This window comes from Carassius carassius, chromosome 7, assembly GCF_963082965.1.
Source record: "Carassius carassius chromosome 7, fCarCar2.1, whole genome shotgun sequence".
Classification (NCBI taxonomy): domain Eukaryota; kingdom Metazoa; phylum Chordata; class Actinopteri; order Cypriniformes; family Cyprinidae; genus Carassius; species Carassius carassius.
The window spans coordinates 7,931,356-7,957,252 of NC_081761.1; the positions used below are offsets into that span (position 1 = coordinate 7,931,356).

Consider the following 25,897-nt stretch of genomic DNA (forward strand, 5'->3'; position numbering starts at 1 on the left):
TGTAAAATGCTTCATTCAAGTACTTCCAGATATGAGTAATTGAACATTATTTTCCATTTAAGTTCTATATGTTTTTACTAATTCAATAGTTTATATAAAATATGAATAAACAGTATTTTACAGCACTTATTATCCACGGAAAATGGTAATTTCTACACATACGTTTTTACTATTTAAAATAGATAAAGTAACATTTGTTATTGTATTATGAATGCAAATTATTTAAAATTTAACAGTACAATATTTATAAATGAACATTGACATAAAAAGTTTGATAACTAATCCTTTAATTAATGTTAAAATATTAAACCTTACTATAAATATGTATATATAAATGTATAGGGTTACTAACATTTTTCCATTTTTGTTTGACAAAATGTTAGCATTTCTAAATGTTGGCATACTATTTGTATGTCAGTTTGTTAATGATTTATGATGTAGCTAATTATGACTTTTTATTTAGTCTTACCTTACTAATATTTCTCTGTGTTTGTAACCAACATACAAAATGACACCGATCTTTCTACAGTAGTCCCGATCTTTCACTATTTACTTTAAAGTGTTACCCAGGTCAAAATTTTACATTGCATTTTGAAAACTATGATTTATAGGCTAATGTGCTGATATAAGACTGGATGTAACCATATTAGATTTATTGTAAATGTCTGTATAGCCTTCTTTCTTAATGGATGGCATGATTTCAGACTGTCATTTCCCTCACACCTCTGCAGTTGTTCTTTTCTCTCTCTCTTTGTTGGCTTGTACTTCTCATGTCTCTTTCCCTGTGCCAACTTGCTTTCTGTACGGTTGGCAGCAGGCACTGGCTCTAATATGGTCATGCAGCTGTTGTGGCCCAGAGGCAGACATTGATAACATTCAGTTGACAACAAATGTTTCTATACTCGCGTTATGTGAGCTAGCTTCTAGGTGAGCGCCCACAATAGACCCACGGCTCTTCTGAGCACAGTGTTTTGCTTTAAGCTTTGTGGACTATGACATGATGTCTAATAATACCTGTATAGTGGGGAATGGGGTGTGATGTGTCATCCCTTTGATCTAGGAAACTGCCTCAAAATTTGTCATGTGAATTAAGGACACTTCATATACAGCTGCCATTGATTAAGAGATGTACATGTAAAAATAAAATATTGTAGAAGTATTTTTTAATTCTACAAAATGTCTTTGCATATCAAAATAATTATTCTATACTAATGTTATTTGAAATTGAATTTATCAAGGCAAAAAAAAGTAAAACGTGATGAATTATCCATTTATTTTGGTAAATGTTAGCTTTTTAATTATTACAAGACATCCGTCCTTAAAATTATAACTGTGTCTGAAGCTTGGGGTAAACTGTGACAGTGGTTGAATTAATAGTCATAGTTCCTGAATTTGAATGAAAGCCTTAAATGGTTACTCCACACCAAAATAAAGATTTTGTTTTTAATCACTTACCCCCATATCGTTCCAAGCGGGTGTTCTCCAAAACGGTGCTACGGTGATGTGGATAGACACAGATGAGACAAATTGTTGGATAAAGTCTTTATTTTTGTTTTCTTCGCATACAAATTTTTTTCTTGTAACTTCATAACGTTACGGTTGAACCACTGACGGCAGGTGGACTATTCTGACTATGCTTTTAATACTTTTATGGACCTAATTTAGTCTAATTTACTTGGCAGTCTATGGGACAGTCACAAGCCTCCCAGTTTTTATCCACAATCTTAAATTGTGTTCCGAAGATGAACAAAGCTTTTATGGGCTTGGAACGACATAGGGGTAAGTTATTAAGGACAAAATGTTCATTTTGGGGTGGAGTATCTCTTTAATATTAAAAAGATAAAGGGACGGACAGCATGGAAAGTATATTAAATATTACTTGTAGTTGCAGGAGGAATTAAGTTAAATTTTGTAAGCAAAATATAGGATGTCACTTTTAATTTAAATAGTAGCAATTTTTTATTAGAAATCTGAATAATAACTGAACGTAAATAATAATAAAACGCATTCCCCAGAGACTAAACCTACCGCTTAACATGACCTAGCTTACCTTTAACGTTAAAATATTTCCAGACATCCTAAAATAGCATTATGCGTATTGGTTTTACGTCCCTAATTACTCCTTGCCTAGAGGACAGCCTGAAAAGTGTCAAGTTAATGTCAACTATGTAGTCATCATTTATAGCCTTACGTCATTATCATTACTAGAACTATGATTAGCGGTAAGGGGATCATACCTGTGCGGTGAGACTCTCTCTCTCTCTCTCTCTCTCTCTCTCTCGACATCTAGCGTCGTCGTCGCAGTGTCTCCCCTCGCTCACACAAACCGTGCAGCGGTCCGGTGTCAGAGGCAACGCCACTGATCTCCGTGCGGGACGCCGTTAAGAGCAGATGGAGATACTTCAAAAGCCCATCTCGAGCAGAGAGGACACCGGACCGTTAAAAAAGCCTCTGGCAGACACGAAAGAGCACTGCAAAAGTGACGATCACAGCGAAACAAATTATGTAGACCTGGGTAATCCATCGGACATGAAGTCAGACAGCACAAAGACAGTAAAAGTCACATTCACAGGCGAAGGGAACCAGCTGGCAATATTCAAATGTAAAGGCGATGCATCCATCTCCGTGATTAAGAGTCCTGGGGCGCGAGAGGAGACTGGAAATGCTGATAAAAGTTCATCGAAAGACTGTCACGCGGGGAAGTGCCATTCCGAGGGACTTTATGGAGAGCGCGCTCCGCTGATAGATGATTATGTGGACGCGGGAACGGATGCAAAATCCGAAGATGCAAAATCTTCGTCGTATGAAACGGAGGAGTTACAATACACCGACATGTATTTGAACAGTCGCTGCGAACCCGAGGACAGCGCGAGCGCTGCGGACGTGGAGGCACACTATATAACGACGCACGAGATTCAGCTGACGGAGTTGGATCACGATGTGGATTTCGGGCTTGGACGCGGATCCTGCTGGGATTTCGAGGATGATAATCTGGTGTATTCATTTGTTGACTACGCATCATTTGACAGCGACGAGACGACTCACGGAAGAATCCAAAGCAAGTCCAAGAGCAATAAAGTTCCTCTCGCTTCACGCGCAGCGAAGCTTTCCGCCGCAGGGGCTCTGGTCAGCACCGAAAGTGAACTTTGTGAATCCGACAAATGTGCCAGCTCGGATGAGGGCGCCGGACAGCTTGGAAATTCACCCGGTCATATTCACCTATCAATCAAAACGTCTTCGCGCGCGGTCAACGATCCCGGCAGTTTGTTAGGACACAGGAATGTCCGCTTTCACACCAGACGTGCCGGTGAGCGGAGTCATTATTCGTTTAAAAGCGCTGACTCCAAAAGCGAGACCCTGTTTGACCGCTACTTCATCCCTCCTCCGGGTCGCCAGCACCTCGCCAGCAAACTGAGGGGAAAAGACATCAACGAATATTCCAGTGGCGCGTCCAGTTCTGTCAGCGAACTGGATGATGCTGATAAAGAGGTGCGTAACCTCACCGCGCGCTCCTTCCGGAGTTTGGCTTGCCCTTACTTTGATGCCATCAATTTGAGCAGCTCGAGTGAGTCCTCGGTGTCAGAACACGGACTTAGTTTTAACAAATGGTCCGCTTTAGTCGATTTGAATTATGGCACTTTGACACGTGAGGCGCACAAGAACTATACGCCTGTTATGGAGGGAAATAATAGCACAGAATCTACAAACATTGAAGACATGATTCAAACGGATACACCTAGCCCACAGACTAAAATAGTGTCGCTGAAGAATAATTTGAACTCGCAGCAGGCGTCTAAGAAAATAGAGTTACGAAGCAAACCGGGTGAAACTTACACACTTACTGAAACCTTGAACTTTAATTGTAAAGTCGGTGCAGGGATACCTGCGCGCGAAAGGCGTGCGAAACGCGCTCTGAATGCCACATTGTCACGTGCCACAGCCGACGTTACCGGCTCCATGCCAGCCAATGAGGGCTGTGAAGTAGAAAGTCCTAGCGGTGAGACCCCTGAAGATGCCCACAAGAAAGCCATCTTTGCTTCTAGTCTTTTGAAAAATGTTATTTCCAAGAAAATGCAGTTCGAGCAAGAGCTTAAAATGGAAAGAGGTGAAATAAGCGACACATATCCCGTTCCACAAATGTGCCCTCAAGCTAAGGATTGCAAAGAGACTGTGAAAAGCTTGGAAAGACAGATTTCAGAAACCACCTCTGGATACTCTCAAGAGGAGCTTGCTGATGCAACAGACCAGCCGCTAGAGAATCCGTGTTCCCATGCTGCTGAGTCACCCTGTGACCCAGAAATGACCTCTAAATTAGACTCAAGCGGACCACTAAAGACTCCTTTGACCCCCAGCCAAAAGAGTGCTTTTAAGACCTGGAAAGATGGAGAGCAGGAAGCACAAGATGATGGAGAATCTCAGCATGCACTGGAGGAGGAGTCGCCACTGTCAGACACCTCAATTAGACCTGTGACGGAAAGCAGTGAAAGTGTTGAGGGCGAGGGTAGTAAGATGATTAAGATGTCTCACTTGTATGTCCCTAGCTCGCAGCTTATGCCTAAGGAAAAGGAAGCTGCCGGGCTTTCATTACATAATCTGAAAGGGACTGGAGATCTTGCAGAGTCAGATGGGGGAGGGTGCAGAAAACTGAGCTCTGACCAGCTCCGTAGCCCTGCGGACACAAACCAAACCTCACCGTGTCAAAAAGCCCCCGAAATCAAAATACACCTGCGAAGTGTTAAAGAAAACAAAAACAATCAGTTCAATATCACCAATCTCTTAAGGCCCAATATCAATCATAACACCAACACTAAAAAGGCGATGAGAGAATCTAAAAGCCATTTATTGACCATATCCGAAAAAGTGCCACATTTTATGGTAAGGGATATTAGAGATAATAAATGTAAGTTCCAGACACCTATTCATCAGGTTCGAGATGTGCGCAAATTGGTAAAAAGCTCATATCGGTTTGTAGCGCTAGAAAATCCTTCCAGTTCATCAGGAATGACATCCACAGCATTACGAGAGGAGAGCAAACCTGTTAATAGGGGACCTGACAAGAAACCATTTCCTACACCAATGGTAATAAAATGCCAGTCTGTGAACACAAATAATGCTGCAAAACCCTCCGAGCCTGTTAATACAGATGAGAATGTCGGTGAAATGGTGAGATTATCACCAAATCTCTCAGAGTGGGCTACTAAAAGTGAAACCTTGCGCACTGGACCCAGAGTGCCTTGTGCTAAGCAACCTGTGACTGAACAACCAGAGCTTAGCTTAAAAATCGACGCTAAAGCGTCAAAACAAAAACCAGAAAAAGCAACAGAAGGCAGCGAGAAGAAACCCGAGTCTAAGGTTTCGAATCAAATAGCTCTTGAAAAGTTGAAGGCAGCCGTGAAAACTATGGAGCAACTGTACTTTTTTGATAGGAACGAATGGAAGCGCAAAACGCAAGCTCCACGACCAATCAAGGACAGTCACGTGCTGTCACTCATCACGCGAGAGGAGCAAGGAGTCACAATCAAAACGGACTTTGAGAATGAATATGGGAAAGCGGACACTAGCTCACAGTTGCACATTGAAAAGTCAACCGCAACAACGTTTTCTGGTGTTGACAAGGATAAAGCATGTATGCCAACAGATTCTCACGGCCAGGAAGACACGGCTAAGTTTGTAACCCAAAGGGCAGATTCTTTCAATGACAAGTGTGTTTTTAGTCTGGGCAGTAGCCTCAAAGCACCTCCACATATAAATACAACAAATGACAGCACTCTGCAAATGTTTTCAAGCAGAAACTGCATCCTCTCCACACAATCTCACAAAGCTCCTTTGTCCCTGAAAATCTGTCCTTCTAAATCGAAAAGTGAGGAAAAGCACCAGAAAGAGCACCAGCAAGCAGATTCTGACAATTACCTAACAATCCCTGTCAAAGCTCACGCTTCCGAATTGAAACCCTCACAAGTATCGCACCCAAAGCCTTCCCATCAGCCCTTGCAACGCTCGCCCATCGTAATGGAGTCTTGGTCTCCTGATAGTCAGACGGCCATGATATATCACCACGCCATGCACCTGCCGGCCGTACCTGCTGCTCAACCCCAGCTCCTCTGCCTTACCCCCCCAGCGGACCTCCCACCGCCTCACATCCAGCGCAAGCTCCTGCTGGACCCCTCCACAGGGCAGTACTACTTAGTGGACACCCCTGTGCCCATGCAGCCAGCCGCCCAGCGCTTTTACCATCCTGAGACTGGTCAGTACTTGGACATTCCTTTATCACTCACCCCAGTGCCTGTGTCCGTTTCGCCTGTCGCCCTTGGACCTGCGGCAGCCTATCCTCCAACCTACTTGGTCTACCCCTCGACCTTGATTCCACCCCATCCGCACCCGGTCCCCCAGTCCCACTCTTCCACCTGCTCTGAGGGAGAAGACATGGTCAAGACGGGAGGCATGTATCTGATCCCCCAGGGCACTGCAGTTCCCAGCATCACCACCAAACCTGTCATCAGTATTACATCCCAGCAAGGTGCTCGTATTGTTGCTCCTCCCTCCTTTGACGGCACAACCATGAGCTTTGTGGTGGAGCATCAATAACGGAAGGTAAGTGGCCACTGCATGGCTGTGTGTGTGTGTGTGTGCATAGTCTAAAAAAAATGTATAAGTGTCTTCAGGTATAATTTATTACAATTATAATATAATTATCATTTATTACAAATATTCCTTTCCCTGAAGCTTTTTGAGCTTAATCAATATATAATGCAAGCAATTTGCTGCTGAAAATGAAGGCAAACAAAAATGTTTCAATTCTAAAATAAATAATTTGCTTTTAAAAATGACACTTGTGAAACTTCATTGTAAAAAATTTTGGGACCAGTTAAATAAACATCATTCTAAAAAAAAAGAGGCCAAATATCATTTGTTTGCAATTGCAATTTAGTAGCACTTCATTCATAAATGTTCAAGTGTGGTGTACTTTTTTGTTGTTGAATAAAATAGATTTGGGTCCATCTTTATATTAGCTGTCTTTAAATTCTATGTACTTACATAAAAAAGTACAATGTACTTATTGTGTTCATGTTGCAAAACACTTTTAGGGCATATTTGGTGGTATGGGTAGGTTTAAGGGTGGGTTATGGTGTAAGCGATTGGGTAAACAGTAAATGGATGTAATTACATGCAGGTATTTAAAAAATATAAGTACAATGTAAAAACATGTATGTACAGTGCATTGTATTAAATGATTAATTTAAATGTAAGTACATAGTAGTTAAGGCCACCTAATATAAAGTGGGACCCAGATTGTATGAATCTCAACAACTTGTTTCTCTTCTTACAGTGAAGATTTTATAATGGTATGACAAATTAACAATATTTAGTATAGGCTATAAAACATCTGGACAGGCAAAATAGAACAATTAAAGAATTAAAGCAGCTTGACAAAGAATAGTGTCAGCAAGCAGAATAAAGGCCACTGTGGCAAGTAAAACGCTTTCTAAGATGTTAAGGTAAGATGAGAAAGAAATCTATAGAGAAACCATGCAACAATTGATGTCTCATACACACAAAAAGTGAATGTAAAGTCTTTGCAAATGAAAATATGTAAGTATCATGTTTTTCTCATGATGCAGATCAACAAAATCATAGAAATACCAAACAGTGGCAACTATTGCTGGCACTTGACAGTATGCATGTGTGAGTGTGAGCTGGAGCGTGTGTATGTGCGTGGAAAGGTCAGTTGGCGAGTAAAGTATTTGTTGTGCTGAGGCAGTAGGATGACAGCTGCTGGGGCCAGTCAGAGGACCAACAAGCTGCAGCAGGGTCAAACCTTTTTATAGAGAGAGACAGAGTGAGAGGGACATTCATATGTGAACTTAAGAAATTCTACAGTCTGCTGCAATACTGGATGCAACGATGAAAGCAATGTCGTCCCCTTGGAATTATAAGGTTCTATCTGCATTCCCAGTAGTTTTGAGATATTGAGCTTCAAAGTTTTGTGTTCCATTCGACTGTGTAGATAGAACCTTATTGTTTTTTTAATAAAAAGTCCCATAATGTACACAACATAAAAAAATCTATCACATGATGTAAATACGTTGACACAAAATAAGAATATGTGAATAACTACATTTTGACAAAAATGTCAGATAGAACTTTATAATTCCAAGGGGACGATATGGTCATTGTCTGGATATTTAATGCTTGTTATAAAAGACACCTATTGTCATGCACTTATTTTAATATTTTTCCATTTATGTAATGCTGCTTCAAATGACTTTGCATTTATTTTTTCTTTCTCTTTCTTTCTCTTTCTTTCTCTTTCTCTCTTTCTTTCTTTCTTTTTAAACTTTTTTTTAAAATGAAAGCCTTTCATAGAAAAATGTATTAATACTTATTTAAACAATGATAATCTAAATAAGAATGAACCCAATAGCATAAACACAATATTCATTGTTTGAAAAACAGTTTTCACAATTACAACTTTACCATATATATATATATATATATATATAATGTTTGGGATTACATTTTTATAAAAATGAAAAAATCAAGGTTGGTCTAAATACAAATTGTAAAACATTTTTTTTACAAATTGTCTTTTTTATATATTATTCAAAGAAAAGTGAAAATATGTCATTGTCCATTATACATAAAATGTAAAGAAATTAGGAAAGAAACCCCATTTTTATTGAGAAAAATTTTGAGATTTATATATAGATAAAAAGTGTATAAAAATATATACGGTTCTAAATGTATGAATTGCAAATATATTAGAATTGCAGATGTATTACAACATTAATCATAGACAAAATAAAATCACTAATGTGTTTTTTTTTGTTTTTTTTTACTGAAAGTCCACAGGGCCAAAAATATGCAGTTAAAGAAACACCCAAATAAGTGAGTTAAATATCACTTTTAGATTAATATAATTAAGCCTTGATATTTATTGTTCCTTTGATTGTTCTGTTCTCTTTTTCCTTCTCAGGATGGTCCGTGTCTGTCTGTCGGAGTCAGTCCTCCCACTTCATAAAAAAAAAAATTCCCACATCTGTCTTCATCAATTCCTACCCGGTGTTGCCTCCTGATCTCTGACTTTTGCAATGTTGAAAAGCTAAAGATGAAAGCAGCTTTACAAATTTTGTGCAACACATATGTAGCATGTAGACTTTTTGAGGCAACTATCTTTTTGTCCATCCAGCACTGCATAGTTGAGGAAAATGTTTTTTGTTCAAGTTTTCATTTTGTTGTATAAAGTGTTTGTATTTTTACATTTTTATGGACTCCTTTATACCTGTAGGTAGCAAGTTCTGATTGAGTAAAGCATGGCTTGTGTGAAAGAGAGAGAAACAGATCGAGAAAGAGAAGCATTTTGTGTGGTGCCCATGTTGTGTGTGTGTGAGAGAGAGAGAGAGAGAGAGAGACAGAGTAAATGTGTGTCTGTTTCCTCTCAATGTGATGAGAATTGTTATTTTAGTGACGAATGGATCATTGGGGAGTTCAGTATAGTGTCAGTGTAATAATAATAATAATGCTTGAACTGAAAATACTTTTACATTTTAAAAATTGTCTCAATGTCTCAATCTTTATGTTGCCAATTACCTCAGTTTGCAGTGCAGGCATGTTGCTATCTCTGTTTTACCCCTTCTTTTCCATCATCTGTCCTCCCTGTTCATTTTTTTTGTCTTTTTTGTAACATTGATCATATATTAAAGGTATATGGATCTGCAGGCCAATCTATGTACCAATTTTAGAAGGAATTCATTGTTATTTTCGTCAGTTTTAAAAATGGCTATTATATATTCAAACAAATTCTCTAATTATAACACTTTTTAAAGTGTTTTTCAGTTAAAATTTGATATAATCAAAAAATAATTAATACATGATGAGTGTTGCTACCAGTTAAAAAAATGACATAGAAAAACAGATTAAACATAATTTATAGTAATATATAGTATAAGATTGCATATTCTATTATTAAATCACAACACAAATTAAACCTAATTAATAATATATTATAACACATGATTATGATACATGAACTTGGTAGTTTTTCTGAATGTGAGTATATAAATATAACAGCAAGTTCTGTAGTTTAATAAATTTAATTTAATGATCACAAAAATCACAAATAGGCTACATTTTGTTCCATTATGAGAATTGCTATCCAGCATAGGGGGAAAAAAACTATAAAATTAGATTGTAGATACTTATTTTGATAGCCTACTTACTCATCCGTGATTCCTAAATTCAGTTCAGATTTTTCACAGTATTTTGAAAGAGTTTTGCCGAGTAATGTGGATACGAATAAAACATCCACTTGCATAAGTTGTATAAGAATAAATCAAGTAGCCTCCTTAACTTACATTAAAACACATTCAGTGGAACATGCACGTCATTGCACTATTAAAATCACTTATACGTCTAGTTCCAGTGATGTTAATAGTATACGAGTAACATTGGAAGAATCCATTGGCCAAATCAGCTGCCTTTTGTAAGGGCTTTTAAAAAGATCACCTAGTCTCTAAATGTTACATTATAGGTTGAGGATTGCATGTTGAAGCGGTTAAAAGTTGCTATTTCATTATTTTGGTTGGTTTGCACTGTATGCAAAAAAAAACAAAAAAAAAAATACATGACAGCCATATACAATGATAGACTGCTATTATATATAGCCTATTGAAAATATTTTGTCAGGTAACTTAAAATTGAATAATATATAGTAACATCTAACTGGTTTTAATAAAGTGAATATATGTGTATATATAAAATTGATCTTTAAGGTAACAATAACGATGTAGAGTGTAGAAAGCAATATGAAACATTAATAAAATGTATTCCATTTTAATGTGTATTAATGGCACAGATTTAAAAAGTAATAAAATGTCCCCAAGCTCATTTGTGACCCTGGACCACAAAACCAGTCATAAGTAGCAGGTATATATATATATTTTTGCAATAACCAACATTATTTTAACATTATAACATCAAAATGATCGATATTTATTTTATGCCAAAAATCATTAGGATAGTAAAGACCATGGTCCATTAAGATATTTTGTAAATTCCCTACCGTAAATATATAAAAACTTAATTTTTTATTAGAAATATGCATCGTATAAGAACTTCATTTGGACAACTTCAAAGTAGATTTTTTTTTAGCATCCTCAGATTCCAGATGTTCAAACAGCTGAATTTCAGCCAAATAACTTATTGTCCTATCCTAAACCATACATCAATGGAAATCTTATTTATTCAGCTTTCAGATTAGAAAATAAATAAAAAATTAATACAGGGTCACATTTCTGATATTAGTGCTAAGAGAATTCTCTTCAGATTCTCTCTAGTACCTCACCTAGCCTTTCTCACAGCCTCGTGCAGCGCCGTTGACCTCAAAAGGCCTTAAATCTTCAAGAGAACAGATAGTTGTTGTGGGGCCTGCTTGATTTACACGGCTGGCAGAGGGTCGTTTGACCTGATGCCAGCGTGCTAGGTACGTTTTCAGTGAGCTCCTGAAACTTCACCCGCCAGAGGCATTAGCTCGAGCTGACAGTTTGTGCGTTTGTTTACGCGGTCGCCATGGCAGCAGCGCCAGTGACAGACACGCGCGCTCAGCTGCTGTTCGCCGCGCGATTGGAATGTCCACGAGAGCACAGTTGGCGGTTTTCAGTTGCCAGCCGCCACCAGGCGGAACTCCAACTATTGCGTTTATACGAAGTAAGTTTTTGTAAAAAAAAAAAAAAAAAAAAAAAAAAAGGCCGCTTGTTATTTATGTTATTTACACACTTCTCCGCATTTAATTATAAATGAAGAGCAGATGAAAGCAGAATGGGAGTTTTTAGTTCATGTCTGTTACTGAGGGCATGTAAATCTAGGGTGCCTTTTTAAAATTACGTATTTTAACGTTTATTCATATCAGACTTTACAGTCTATGATATTAAATTAATATCTTATTGCTAATGACTTTACATGATGTAAACCAACAAAACACATTTTTCTGTAGCCTATTATAAAAATGTATTTGTTACACTCCTGCATCTTCATCAAAGTTTGAGAAGTTAGGTGGAATTCAATAAATTAAATAGAAATGGAATAAAACCTTTTTCCAAGAGAAAATGCATCAATACAGGAAAAAATTTAACATTTCAGATTTAGGTGTACTATTTATTTTTACTTTGATATTTGTAAAACGTTATATTTGTAAAAAACACCTCAACTCCTCAAACCAATTTCCAACCAATATGAGATTCAACTAAATTTTTATAAAATGACTTATATGGCCAGTTTGATTATACTTAAAAACTGAGCTTAATAGATGGATTATTATTAATATTTACAGTGTTCTCAGGACTATTAAACAGAAGAATCAACTTTCATTTCCAAAACCTCAAAAACGTGTATTGTGTATATTTCATTTGTTTTTATTTAGATTTATTCAAAACAATGTCTTACATAATTCATTATATAAATAGGCTATATTTTAAATTCAGACATGCTGACAAAGGTCTAACATAGTCTGCATTTATCATTATTTTAATAAAAACTCAGTAGATGCATTAAAATGATAGTCACATTGTAATAGAAAAAGACTAAAAATAAAAAAAAATCCAAAAAAGACAAAAACTTTATTCATGGTTGATTATCTTCCCATGTACAAGACTGCCATAAATATTCTCAAGAATGTAAACATCTGGTGTAATCATGGAAACCAGACAGCATGAACTGCCTGTGGAGGGATGAAGTGTGTCAGAAAGCCCTCCGATTAAATAAATAACACAGTAGCACCTCAAATACACAGTCCTGTTTTAATGCTATAATGTTATCATTTATAAATATTTCACTTTTGTTTTTATGGGTCCAATAATTCCGTCACATGACGAGAGTGCCATTGTTTATTCTGACAACATTTTTAAACATTCCTATTATTTATAAAAATGGATGAAAACATTAATTGAATTTGTGCTAATCATTTATAAATGGAGAAAACAGGGCTGGGTATATTGTAAGGACTCTTATAGTACACTCTTAAAAATAAAGGTCTTTTAGGCATTAATGGTTCCATCATGAACCTTTAACATCCATGGAACCTCTTTATTCCAATTTATAGTGGAAAAATATTCTTAAAAAAAAAGCCTTTATTTTTAATAGTGCACAATCCTTTGCATCCCTGACTGACTCAAAGCACATACAGACACAAAATGTAATGGAATTTTTTGCATGAAAATCCCAGCCCCAGCTTGTCTACCAGGCCTGTTCAAAGACTTTCTTGCACATGTTGGAGTTCTCCTGGTGTAGAGGAAATTCTGAGCCTGGAACCAGCAGATCTCTGCTCCTCTTTGAGGAGAATGTCTGTCCTGAGGGCAGTTTCTCCTGCTTGGAAACAGTCTCTCTAGAGCGCACCAGATGCAAAAACAGGTTAGTTTTGTTCATTTGACACATTTTCTAGCTCTAAGATCTGATTAGTTGACAGATACCTGAAGGGGAAAGTGGTTTTGTCCATCTGCATGCAGACAAGGAACGGGTACTCCGAGAACTGCACTGTGGTGATGAAGTCCAGGGAGGCCTCTGTCTCAAAACCTACTTCCACTCCAGCGCTTACGAAGTCTGTATCCACTGTCACATTACCGATGACGACCAATGCTCCCCTGCACACAATGTCAAGGATGTGCTTAGAAAGTATGCTAAAATATATTGGTAAGCACTCAGTAAATCTTCAGTTATTTCTTCAGCACTGTTAGAATCATTTTTACCTTTTTTTTTTTTTACTTCAGTGTTCTAAAAGCTTTCAAGAACAGCAATGCATCTCTGTGCAGATTTTCTATTTTTATTAATTAATTTAAATTTAGAAGTATGAGTAAAAAAATTATAATAAAAAAACAATTAAAAATTGTGTTTTTTCCCCCAGTCCCATTCACTCTCTTTAAATAAATAATTTAAAAAAAAAGCTAAGAAAACTTGGCAGCTAAATGAAATAAAATACATAAAACTGACAATAATAATGAGCAAATAATAATTTTAAACAGAATTTGAGTTGCTTAGATTAAAGATAAATTAGATTAAGTGTTATTACTAATTAAAACTCTCCTCATTTGTAAGTCTCTTTGGATAAATGCATCTGTTGAATGATTACTGTATATGTAAATGCAAAACTATTGCTTTCCTTAACTGAAATAAACCTGAAATAAAATAAAATATTAGTTGGTAAAACTTAAACTTAAAAACTTAAATGAAAATGATAAATGTTGCATTGACAGTTAACAGAAAATATGTGTGTTAAAACACTAAAATTACTACAACTAAAACTGACATAAATATGGGAGCTAAATAGAAAAAAAAATTAAAGACACATGAAGAAAAAAACAACAATATGAAGAAATCTTAACAAACAATAGTATACAATATCAAAATGACACATTACATTAAAGACATTTTTTTAGCATTTTTGTTACAATTAGTTAACTCAGTTTTTAATATTAATTGAAATGTTCCACCCCAAGTGTCAATGTTTTTTCTTTGGATGCACTGATAACATTATAACTTGATTCTAAACTCGGTCTCAACTTTATTTTTTAGCTTTTTTTATTTCAAGATGTTTACACTCATTCCTCCTACAACACATGCTCCAGAGAATAACTTAAGATAGAGATTTATTGCCATAGTCTCTTTCTCAGGGGCTCTGCTGAGTCAGTTTTGGTGTTTAGGCTCACGTATCACATGAGACTGTCTGGCTCCATGCTTTCAAACACCACCTTAAATGATCTATTCAGTATGGCTGCCCATGATGAGTGGGCTGAGTAGAGGCATGCTAATCTTGTGCACCCGAGAGAGCTGTGGTTATTTAGTTTCTAAACATATCCCACTTGTGTCTGACTATGTGTGCTCTCTCTTTCTATCGGTTTTCCCCGCTTCTGTATGCCCATATGCACATGTGTTTACGTATTAGGTTGTCTGTCTGTCAATGAGTCTTTGTTTGTCTTCTTGTTTGTGTGTGTGTGTGTGTGTTTTCAGAGAAGGTGAAGCCTGCCGCCCTGATCCATACACCTGCCCCTGCCTATCCTGAGGGCTGGCAGATGTAGAAAACCAGATGCCACCCAGAAATACCCATCATCACACAAAGAACAGCAAACCCACAGTGCTAAACGTAAGGTAAAAATATGTATGTTTTCCCTTGTTACCAAGTTTTCTAACATAAAGTGTCTTCACCGCGTCGAATGTAAAGATCAGAAATCGGTCTCTGAGAGGATTCGGTTTCTCACAATCGATATCATAAACTAATTTTACCCTCACCACCTGATCTTTTACTCCTACCACAGCATCTTTCCATTGCCCTCATTTCCCGCCTGGCTTATTTCAGCCAAGTTGCCATTGCTTTCATCCACAAACTAATAGTAAGCAAGCAGGTGCAGCTGTGGCTAAAGATGTGGATTAGCATCGAATCTCTCTGAAGGATTAATGAGGTTATAATAAGATGCACCGGCATCGCATTTACTGTCATTTGGAAAACCTAGTGAAGAAAAACCTCTGGCAGTGGTTTCTAAATAAGCAATTTAAGTGGTCGATTTGAACAGATCCTTCATTGCATCCAAAGCAACCAAGGGTGAAATACCTTCCATTAGGACATAATGGGCTGTCGTTTAAATTGGATCGGATCTATATCTAAATGCACGACATAGTCCCCATATAAGGAGTTTTAAAAGATCTACCTGTTGTTGACGCTCGTCTTAGACTCTCTGTACCACAAGCTGAACTCCATCCCTCCAGTGATATCGATGGCCAGACCACCTTGGAACTCAGCACTGGCTCTTAGACCAGACTGTAGAGGAATCACCTTCAAAGAATGCCAGAAAGCAAGATTTTTTAATACACACCGACTGAATCAAACATTTCTTTTTGAACCCTGCGTTATACACAGAGGCACTTTCATAGAAATAGAAAAGTAGAATAGGAAAGGGTCCTGTCCAAACTGTTGCTATAAAATTAGAAGCACACAATTCCCTAGAATATTATATGCTTAAACATTAAGATTTGTACTCATGGAAATGACTGTAGTCAAACCTGTTCATTAGAAGGGGGTGTCCCAATACTTTTGCACATATAGTGTATTTCTATTTTAGATTTTTAAATGGTAATATCTTGTTACAGTATACACTAGCATTCAAATGTTTGTGGTTTTTGAATAATTTAAATGTCTCTTATGCATCCCAAGGCTGCATTTTTTATTTAGAATTACAGTAAAAACAATAATATTGTGAAATATTATTATTATAATTTAAAACAACCGTTTTCTATGTTATTTAGTCCCCTGAATTTTCAGCATTATTACTCCAGTGTCACATGATCCTTCAGAAATCATTCTGTTATGCTGATTTGCTACCCTACTTTAGAAAAGAGTTGTGCTGCTTAATAGAGTAGTTTTTCAGGTTTATTTGATGAATAGAAAGTTCAAGAGAACAGCATTTATTTGAAATTATAGCCATGTTATTTCTTTGTAATAATAAAAATAGTGTTTTTAATAACATAAATAATATAAAGTGTACATTGAGGTAAATGTCATACCTGTGAGTGGTCTGTGAGCAGAATAAGGCCCTTCACCACACTGATTGGATCTCCAGACATGGAGAACATCTTGGACATCAGGTCACTGTAGCCCTTGAAGAAGGTCACTGGCCGGAGCTGCACATCGAACAGCAGAGCAGACATTCCAGCAAAAGACTCCAGTTCTTCTTCTCCTTCATCCGGCGTGGCTGCAATTAGAGACTCTAGACCCTGTGCTTCAATTGTCACCTGAAATACAGCATGACAGACGCAAAGAACAATCGATGTCAGGACACACAATGCATGTTTATGGAATATGCTGTACAACACAGTGTTGTGGTAATGACAACAGTACCTGAAGGCCATGAAGGAGAGCACTGTTGCTCTGACCATAAATGTTCATGTTGCTTCTCCGCAATACGCCAGAGCCAGAGTACAGGATGTCCAAATTGTAGGTGCAAGTGACATCAGCAGTTCCTATTTAAAGATTGAAAATTCAGACACTGTTCTATAAAAAATGTAGGTCTAAGAGCCAAAGTGGTTGCTTATTTGCCTAAGTCTCGAAGATATCGTGGTATACAGTGCTGTTCAAATGTAATTTTATTCATTTTATTATTCAGCAAAAAAATAAAAATAAAAATGACAGTAAATTACTGCTGTTCTTTTAGACTTTCAGAATCCTGCGGGAAAAAAAGTAACAATTTCTACAAAAATATTGAACAGCTTAACACTGATAATAATAACTAGCTAATGTTTCTTTAACAGCAAATCAGCACATAAGAATAATTTATGAAGGATCGTGTGACATTTAAGACTGCAGTAATGATGCTGAAAATCCAGCTTTATCATCACAGGGATAAATTACACTTGAAAATATATTAAAATAGAACATATTGTCATAATATTTTACAATATTACTTTTTTACTGTAATTTTGATCAAATACATGCAGCCTTGGTGAGCATAAGAGACTTTCAAAAATACTACACATCAGTCTACACATCTTACTGATCCCAAACATTTGAATGTATAGCATATATTATGTTATTATATTAGTGTATGTTAGAATATTAATATTTAGATATTAATGTAACTGAGCTATTTATTTATATAATGTTGGCTGGTTTATCATACACCAGGCAAAAATTGCTTAGAAAAACATAAAACTATTTTTCCTCTTCTTTTTTTTTAATATAGTGTGAATCAATGAAGTGGAATGTCTCTAGTAATATACTGTATATTTGGAAAACCTCTATGCAGACTTTGTATCAGGGAGCTTTATATAAAAATAATAGTGCCACAGATTTAAGTTTAAAGGCCAGGAGTGGACATGAGCTCACTTACGTGCCATGAAGCCTGAAAAAGCAGAGGATGACCCAGTCTTTGAGAATCTGTCATAGTTGTGGGAAACCATGTCTTTCATCACTTGTTGTACCAATTTACTGTAAACCAAACATATGACTTCTGTCACACAAGTGCCACACAGATAATCATTAAGGAGAAAACATTTGTTTATTTAGAGTCTAGAGGATGTGATTAGTAAGTGTGAGACCCACCAGGCTGGCATCTCAAAGCGCAATATGTCCTGGACTTTAGACAGCATGTATTTGTTCATCTCGTGTGGCAGGTGTCCAATGGAGAGTAGAAGATTCTTCACCTCCATATAGGATGGACTACTGCTCATAATCAAATCAGCTGCCGCGGCACGAACGTTCTTCTCATAAATACGCTTGTTCTGATGGTATATGCGGTTCAGTGTCTTTTTCACCTGTGGAAATAGAGTGTTAAATATTTTGAAGAGTAGCTGAAGTGCCCCTCTAGGTGAATGGGGATTGATAATTTACCTCTGGTGTGATCAGCCGAGGGTCATATCTCTGGAGTGCTGTAATGGCAATGGTGCTAAACGCTCCCACCTCAGACTCAGCATATTTGGCTAGAACAGGAACACCTTCCGGCAGAAGAGCATTCTTCAATGCTAGGAGGTACATTTGAACTTCAGACTCCATCTGAGTGCTGTCAGGCCCTGCCAACAGGATCTCTTTCACCTTAAGCACTGTCTACACATCAAAGAGAAGAAACATGGTCAGCTTGAATTACTAAAGTTAAAAGGAACTGTTCAGCCAAAAATGAAAATTCTGTCATCATTTACTCTCCCTCAAGTTCAACAATGACAACTCTGGGGGGGTTTGGCATGATAATGTATGTACATGATGATGATAATGTGCTGTGGTGGTCTTTGCGGAATAGATCTGCTACGCTGCGCAGCAGAGCAACATCCACAACATGCTGACCAAAATTCCAGTTAAATTATCAAACTTCCACAAACAAATTCTCCAATATTGGAAAATGATATTCACCCATAACTTTTCTCCACATGGATACACCTTATGGAACAATAGCGTCATTCTAATCAATAGGAAATCATTGTTCAGGTATGACTGGTATGAAAATGGCGTTGTGTTTGTGAATGATATTATAGATGATAATGGTAACTTCTATGAATATAAAGCTTTCTTAGACAAATATAATTTAAACTGTACTAATAGAGAATACAGCAAGATCTGTAAAGCAATACCTGTACCATTATTACAGTTAAAACAAAACAGATTGTTATATACAATAGTAAGACCCTTACCAACTTTACCAAATTTAGTCATTAATGATTGTAGTTTAGTTGACTTTAAATGTAATAATAAATATATTAATGATGTTTTGAAATTGATGTTTGATGTTTTTTGATTATAACAGAGGATTGTGTGTACAGGTTCCGAATATGGTTGCATTGTCCATAGAAAAAACACATTTTAAATTCATCAAATGGCCTATTTCCCCAAAAGTTAAAGAGACTCACTTTAAAATAATTTATAAGATATATCCGGTTGCTGATTTTCTTAGAAAAAGATTCAAATTTGATGTAGACCCTTGTGTATTTTGTGAGATGGCTGATGAGACTCTGGAACACATGTTCTTCTTTTGCTCCGTGGCCAATAGTTTTTGGTCCGAATTACATAATTGGCTGTCACTTAAGATTGATAATATCCCTAATCTCGCCTTGCCACACATCCTCTTTTATATGGATAATGTAGATTCATCAGTATCAGATTTAGTCAATATGATTATTCTTATGGGTAAATATCACATTCATTGCAGTAAGTGGAGATGTTCTAAGCCTTCCTTTGTTTGGTTTATAAATGATTTTAAATTGTTTTTTACCTCACTGAAAATGGTCAAATCTACTTAAATCGCAAGGAAAATGTGTAGTGATATATCTAGGAAACTACTGTTGTGATTAATCTCCCCTTGTGTGTGTGTGTGTGTGTGTGTGTGCAGCTCCAAATGGGATTTTTTTCCTGTGACTTGTGTATTTCAAAGTAGCTCCCCCTTGTTGTTTTGTTTTTTTTAGTTTTTTTTTTCTGCTTGGTTAGTACCTTTTGTATATTGACAACATTTGTATATATGAATGTGTATTCTTTTCCCCTACGAGAGTTTTGTATGTTGTTGTTTTTTGTTAATAATAAAAATAAAAAAAAAACATCCACAACATGCTGCTGTGAGCATGTACTTCTGCTGCACATATAACATATATGAAAACCCCCCATAAATATCATACATGAATCACCCTGCAGCAGATCTATACAGGTTTCTGGAGGGTTTCTGAACCATGTTGCAACTGTTACAGCAAGCACTAATTAAGTATATGAATGTTGAGCAGTGAGCTCATTGGCTGCTGATACGAAAAGAACCAAACAGCTGTGGCACTTGATAATGATGTCATTATGTCAGATTCAGTCTGACCTATTGGACTACTCCATATAGAGTTTAATGACGGAACTTCGAATTTGTTCCAATCATGAATGAAACACATGCAGACTTGGAACAGTAAATATTAGAATTTTTGGATGAACTCTCGTCCCTCTCTGTTTTGGATTAAATGTCTTTAATAATTTTTGGAAAAGTTTTGTTTGCAGTTTTTGATATTAAATATATGAATAATTTGTGAACATTTATAAGTACAGAAATAATAATCCAATGTGTGAGGACTCACCGGTAGTTCACACGCTCCTTTCAGACAGAGTTTCCTGAGCAAAGCTCCCATGATAATCACAATTGACTCTTTGATTTCTGTACTACCTATCTTTCCTTGAGATAAATCCTAGGGGGGAACAAGCCACATAAATTAGAATAATGAATGAAAATTATGAAAATCTAAACACATTTTAAGGTGAAATGTGTAATTTTTGCACCATATATCACCAATACGTATGTGTGTGTGTGTGTGTGTGTGTGTGTGTGTGTGTGTATTTATACACAGCGTATATATACACGCTGTATATATAATATAAACACACACACACACACACACACACATATATACACAAATATACCTGTATATGAAATACGATCTTACTACCACAGTACATCTGTGTAAGATTAACATTCACAATGCTGAGGCTCTAAGTGCATGTGTGAACATGAAATTGCAGTATTGCAGTTCTCTTACCAGCAAGAACTGCAGCATGGTCTCTGTAGGGTGAGAGGCAAAGCCACATGCATACAGAAAGCGCTCCTGCAGCACTAAACCTTCCTTCTTGGTGAAGTTCAAGAACTCCAGAATGGCTGAGAGAGAAGATGGAGTCTGAGCTGATGTTACTGCATCCACCAGCTGAGGCCTAGAAAGACAGAGAAACAGTGTAAACTGGAAAGCTTAAGGCTGTGTTTATTCATCAATACTATTGTTGAAAACACTGGTGCTTTTTTGTGGAAACTCTGATACCTGTCTTTCAGGATTCTTGGATGAATAGAATGTGTAAAAGAACAGCAAGACCAAGGTTAAAATCCTTATTTTGTGTTCTTTCTGATTCATTTTAGCGAATCAGTGAAAAAAAAAAGTGATTTCAGTTTGTCTTTGCACAGAAGTCTTAAATATCATCAGTGTAGTTGCCAACTTTTTGTTAGCAGCCTGTAATGTAACTAGGTACTGTAGCTAATTAAAAATACTAGCTTGACTCTAATAATGTGTACAAATGAGAAATAGAAAAGCACAATGAAGAGTTTGGTCTTACAGTACAGTCTTACTGCAGTTGCGCAGGACAGTCAGGATCTCTGACTTGCTGGCTTTGCGCAGGCTGTGTAAGAGTGTGAGGAAGCTCCTTGGGGCTTCTGCTTTTGAGAGTGATCCTGGCTCCAGCTGAGATCTCACCGCTTTCCATGTGTCCATTAGCTTTTGTACACCAAAACAATACAATATACAGTTAGAAGAAATATAAACACATGCTTAAAAACTTATTTTGCTAACTTTTAAAGGGTGATAACATTTTTGTTTTTGTTTCATTCAACATGTATTGGTAATTATTTCTGAAATTTACTAACAAGTGAATGAAAACTGTTTCAAAGTAAATTCCACACCAAATTTTTTCAGTGTAAGCTGAGTAAATATTTTTAATTGAAATAAGGGTTTCACATCAGATCCTTAAGCACAAACACAAAAGTTGGTAAAAGAAAAGCATAGTAACTCACATTGGGGCATCCCTTGCATTTGGTTTTAACTTTCTCCACCATGACTCCAACAGACATGAGTTTGTCATCCAGAGACTTCACCACACTTGCGACATCTTTACCCCCTACTTCTGCTGGGCCAACCTCAATCTTTTTAAGCGTCAACGACTGCCTGTTGGAAATGAGAAGACACTGTAATTTCATTCATTACTTGATTTGATTGAGTGATTTGTTTTCATATTTCTGTGGTACCTGGACAGGACTTTAGTTGCAGCTTTATGACGAGCATTGATGGACAAAATGTGTGTTTCCTCAACATCAGCAGACTTGATGATGCCATTCTCCAGAGTGATGACGGTTTCAGAAGCAGACTTCTCACTGATGCCCAATACCTGAAAGGGAAGAGAGTAAAGGTCAGTAAAAAGTGCCAGGAATTGTGTATAAATACATGAGGTAGGATGAGAAAATTAGTCTTTGTCTTACTGGGCTGTGTGTAGTGAATCCCATCTCTTGTGTTTTGCAAGTATCCAAGTGTTTTGTACGGATCACATGATCTTTGGTAACTTTGTACTCAACTAAACATTTACCTGAAGCATCAGCCTGCAGATTACAGACAGAGTATTTTAACTGAAAAATGTAAATAATTTAAACACTTCAATGGAGAATTGTAATAGTCTTTACCTCTGACATCTTCCCGGACTTTAGCTGCATCATTAGCATACTGGCCACACCCCTCTTCAAGTTTTTGATGGTAGAAGGCTCCGCCTTATGGGCATAAAGGCTTCTGATCTAAGTTAAATCACAAAAAAGTAAAATCACTTTGGAATACATATAAAAAAATTCTAAACTAAAATGGATATGAACCACATTTTTTTGATATGTAATGAAATATTTATTACCTTGCCCATCTTCCACAGCACCATGAAGGGCCTCTGAAGTGCCTCAAGCCTGACTTTACCCAGAATGCTTTCTGCTGAGCTGCCATGGAAGATGTTGTTTTTGCGGGAGCGCTTTCCAACACTTTCAACTTGAACATTTGAAATCTGAGAACAGGATAGGATAAGGTGATTTGCACAAAAGTTATCACTGATAAAACTAATATTTTATATATATATATATATATATATATATATATATATATATACATACATATATATATATATATATATATATATACATATAGATATATATAATCACTATCACATCACTTGAAATTAAATAAATTTAAAATTATTTCTGATATCTGTTAAATTGAAGCACCAAAACAACTGAAAGTAATCTAAAACTTAAAACTGACACTTAAAGTATTTAAAAAAAAAAGACAAAACACACAACAAAAGTACTAAAACTTGAAAATAAAATATATAAGAATCAACTCACAGCATTAAAAAGTTAACAAAATTAATCGGACTACTAATTACAGAACTGATATACCTTAAAAAAACAAATAAAGAATTCAGACAATTAGACAAATCTGATAAAATGTTTTTTGTTATTAAATGCAATCAGTTCAACTTATAAAAAAGTTTTTTTTAGATTTGTAATGATACAGTTACATAAAACTACACTTAAAAATACATGTTATTTAAATGTTAGTCAACACATCAAAATGTGTTCTTTTTACAGCGTGACAAAATATTAAAAATAGAAAAAAATTAACTTTTTATTATATTCTCTTATATTTATTATATTATATGCCAGTACAGTTTTTTTGAATGCACTTTTAAAATTTGAAGTACACTACAAGTGCATTCAATATAAGTGCACCTTCTTATACCCTATACCTGCAATCGAAGTAGCTGTTCATCCTGGATCTCTGGATTCCTCCAGACGAGGCTGATGTCCACATCACTGCTAATCCTGAATCCAGTGTTCCCCCTAGTGGATCCCGTAGGCCTGTTCAGCCCGACCTCAGCACTGTAGCTATATCTGTAGAGTTTGTCATTATCCAGCCGAGGCCCAGCACTCGCACCTGAAAAAACACAAACATTTCATGCTGTGATACACATTCTACAGCTTCAGCCGACTTTCAGTCAGTGGCATGTGAGACACAGCCGGACAAGGGAGGAATGTGAAATTAGAGAGGCAGGAAGTGGATTGACCATCTCCTACAAATCACACCGATTTAAATCCAGTAATGGAGCTGGTGTTTTGTCTGAATTGAATCCACTGTTTTATTCCAAAGAATTTACATCCACAAGAAATAATTTGTTCAAGAGAAATAGAAAGCTAAAGGAAAAAGAAAGCACTCCTGAGGAAGTCCATAGCCTTTCACTGAAGGTAATACAGAAGGAAAAGAAATGAAATCTTATCTGTAATTGTACTGTAGGTGGGTCTCAGATAACAGTGTACTATGAGCTATTAATCCTCTGTAGTCATTATATATGAATCATGTTCGTAACCTCAATATATGACACAACTAAATGTATTTTGTCTTAATAGTTTTAAACGAGTTAAAATCATTCAAGGTAACATTTGTGCAAATCAAGATGATGTTAAGATGTTAGGGGCAAAACACTGAACAAATTTAAAAAAAAAAAATCCAAATTCACATTGCAATTTAATGCTCTGCTCAGACAAGGTTTGTCTGAATTTGTGGTTTAAGGATTGTTGATTCATAAAGTGATTGATAAAAAGTATCTCTGCAAAACCTCTCCACCAGCACAGTTCAGTCTTGTCCCGAAAACACTGACGTGTCACACTCATATTGCATCACATCTACTGATACAGAGATTATGCCCTGATTTTACCCTTCTAAAATAAACATTTTTTTAAAATATATATTTATATTTACATTTACGTAATAGAGAAAGAATAAAAATACCACAAAATATTTCAGAAATGATTGCCTACTGATACTAAATAAAGATACTGATGATTGTAATTGCATGAATAGATGAAGGGGCACAGAATGAATGAAAGGTGTGACTCACCACATGATTATTAAATGCTCTCAAAATTACTATTCTAGACTCCAGTGAACTGTATAACCCCTTAAATCAATATGATGGTGAAATTATTTGAAATTTCAAATCTGAAAACTTGAAAACATTAACTAGTTTTAACCATGCAAACAAACAAACAAACATATAGCCTATTTTTAAACACTTAATTTTGTCTTCAGACTTTAAAAAAATCACTTACCAAGGGATGAGGTGCTTAAAAAGGAGGTGACGCATAGTAAAAGTCCAGCAAGCCGCAGCATGGTTGGCTCGCTGTTCTGTGCACGTTAAAGGTCTGCGGGCCAGAGAAAGGATGGCTGCCTGATCCTTCAGCTTTCTCTGTCTCTCTGTTTATCTAGATTTGAGGTTCAGACTCCAAACTCCACGCACCGGTACTAAGTACGAGATAACGGCTAATGATTAACCGGCAGAGCTCGGCGAGATTTGGTGAATAAACGCTCCTCAGAGACGGGGTTTGATTTTATAATGGGGTCGGCATGTCAGAATCCCGCCGGTAGGGCGCTTCAATCAGCGCCCATTGACAGAACAAACGGGGAGTTTCTGTCATTCTTAGTGATCAAAGGCGATTATCGCATCCTTCCTGACAGGATTAGCGAATTTTTTTTTTTTTTTACTCAACCACATTATATTATATTATATTATATTATATTATATTATATTATATTATATTATATTATATTATATTATATTATATTATATTATATTATATTATATTATATTATATTATATTATATTTATGGTTTCAAAACGTTTAGCCTATGTATTTTCTGAAGAAAAAAAATGTAACTGCATTTTTTCACATCCACGCACACACACACACACACACACATATATATATATATATATATACAGGTATATATGTGTGTGTGTGTGTGTGTGTGTGTGTGTGTGTGTGTGTGTGTGTGTGTGAAAATTCAA

At 36.3% G+C, this 25,897-nt stretch overlaps 2 protein-coding genes across 3 annotated transcripts; one reads left to right on the forward strand and one right to left on the reverse strand.

Annotated features, from left to right (window-relative positions):
• Nucleotides 1-2,308: 2,308 nt before the first annotated feature.
• LOC132143472 (uncharacterized protein C4orf54-like) lies at nt 2,309-9,746 on the forward strand. 2 transcript variants are annotated; one of them, XM_059553704.1, is made up of 3 exons: nt 2,309-6,591; nt 8,844-8,886; nt 8,975-9,746. In XM_059553704.1, the coding sequence occupies exon 1, from the start codon at nt 2,392-2,394 to the stop codon at nt 6,583-6,585; it is 4,194 nt and encodes a 1,397-aa protein (XP_059409687.1). In that variant the 5' UTR covers nt 2,309-2,391; the 3' UTR covers nt 6,586-6,591; nt 8,844-8,886; nt 8,975-9,746. The 2 variants fall into 2 exon arrangements, with proteins under 2 accessions (XP_059409687.1, XP_059409686.1); XM_059553703.1 differs by lacking the exon at nt 8,844-8,886.
• Nucleotides 9,747-13,214: 3,468 nt separating this feature from the next.
• LOC132143473 (microsomal triglyceride transfer protein) lies at nt 13,215-25,402 on the reverse strand. The gene is made up of 18 exons (XM_059553705.1): nt 25,161-25,402; nt 23,801-23,988; nt 22,916-23,059; nt 22,698-22,805; nt 22,500-22,616; nt 22,269-22,408; nt 22,038-22,188; nt 21,584-21,741; nt 21,022-21,190; nt 20,566-20,673; nt 18,365-18,577; nt 18,077-18,288; nt 17,865-17,962; nt 16,877-16,998; nt 16,543-16,770; nt 15,690-15,814; nt 13,461-13,631; nt 13,215-13,375 (listed from the first exon to the last, which is right to left on the reverse strand). The coding sequence occupies exons 1-18, from the start codon at nt 25,219-25,221 to the stop codon at nt 13,228-13,230; spliced, it is 2,661 nt and encodes an 886-aa protein (XP_059409688.1). The 5' UTR covers nt 25,222-25,402; the 3' UTR covers nt 13,215-13,227.
• Nucleotides 25,403-25,897: the final 495 nt, after the last annotated feature.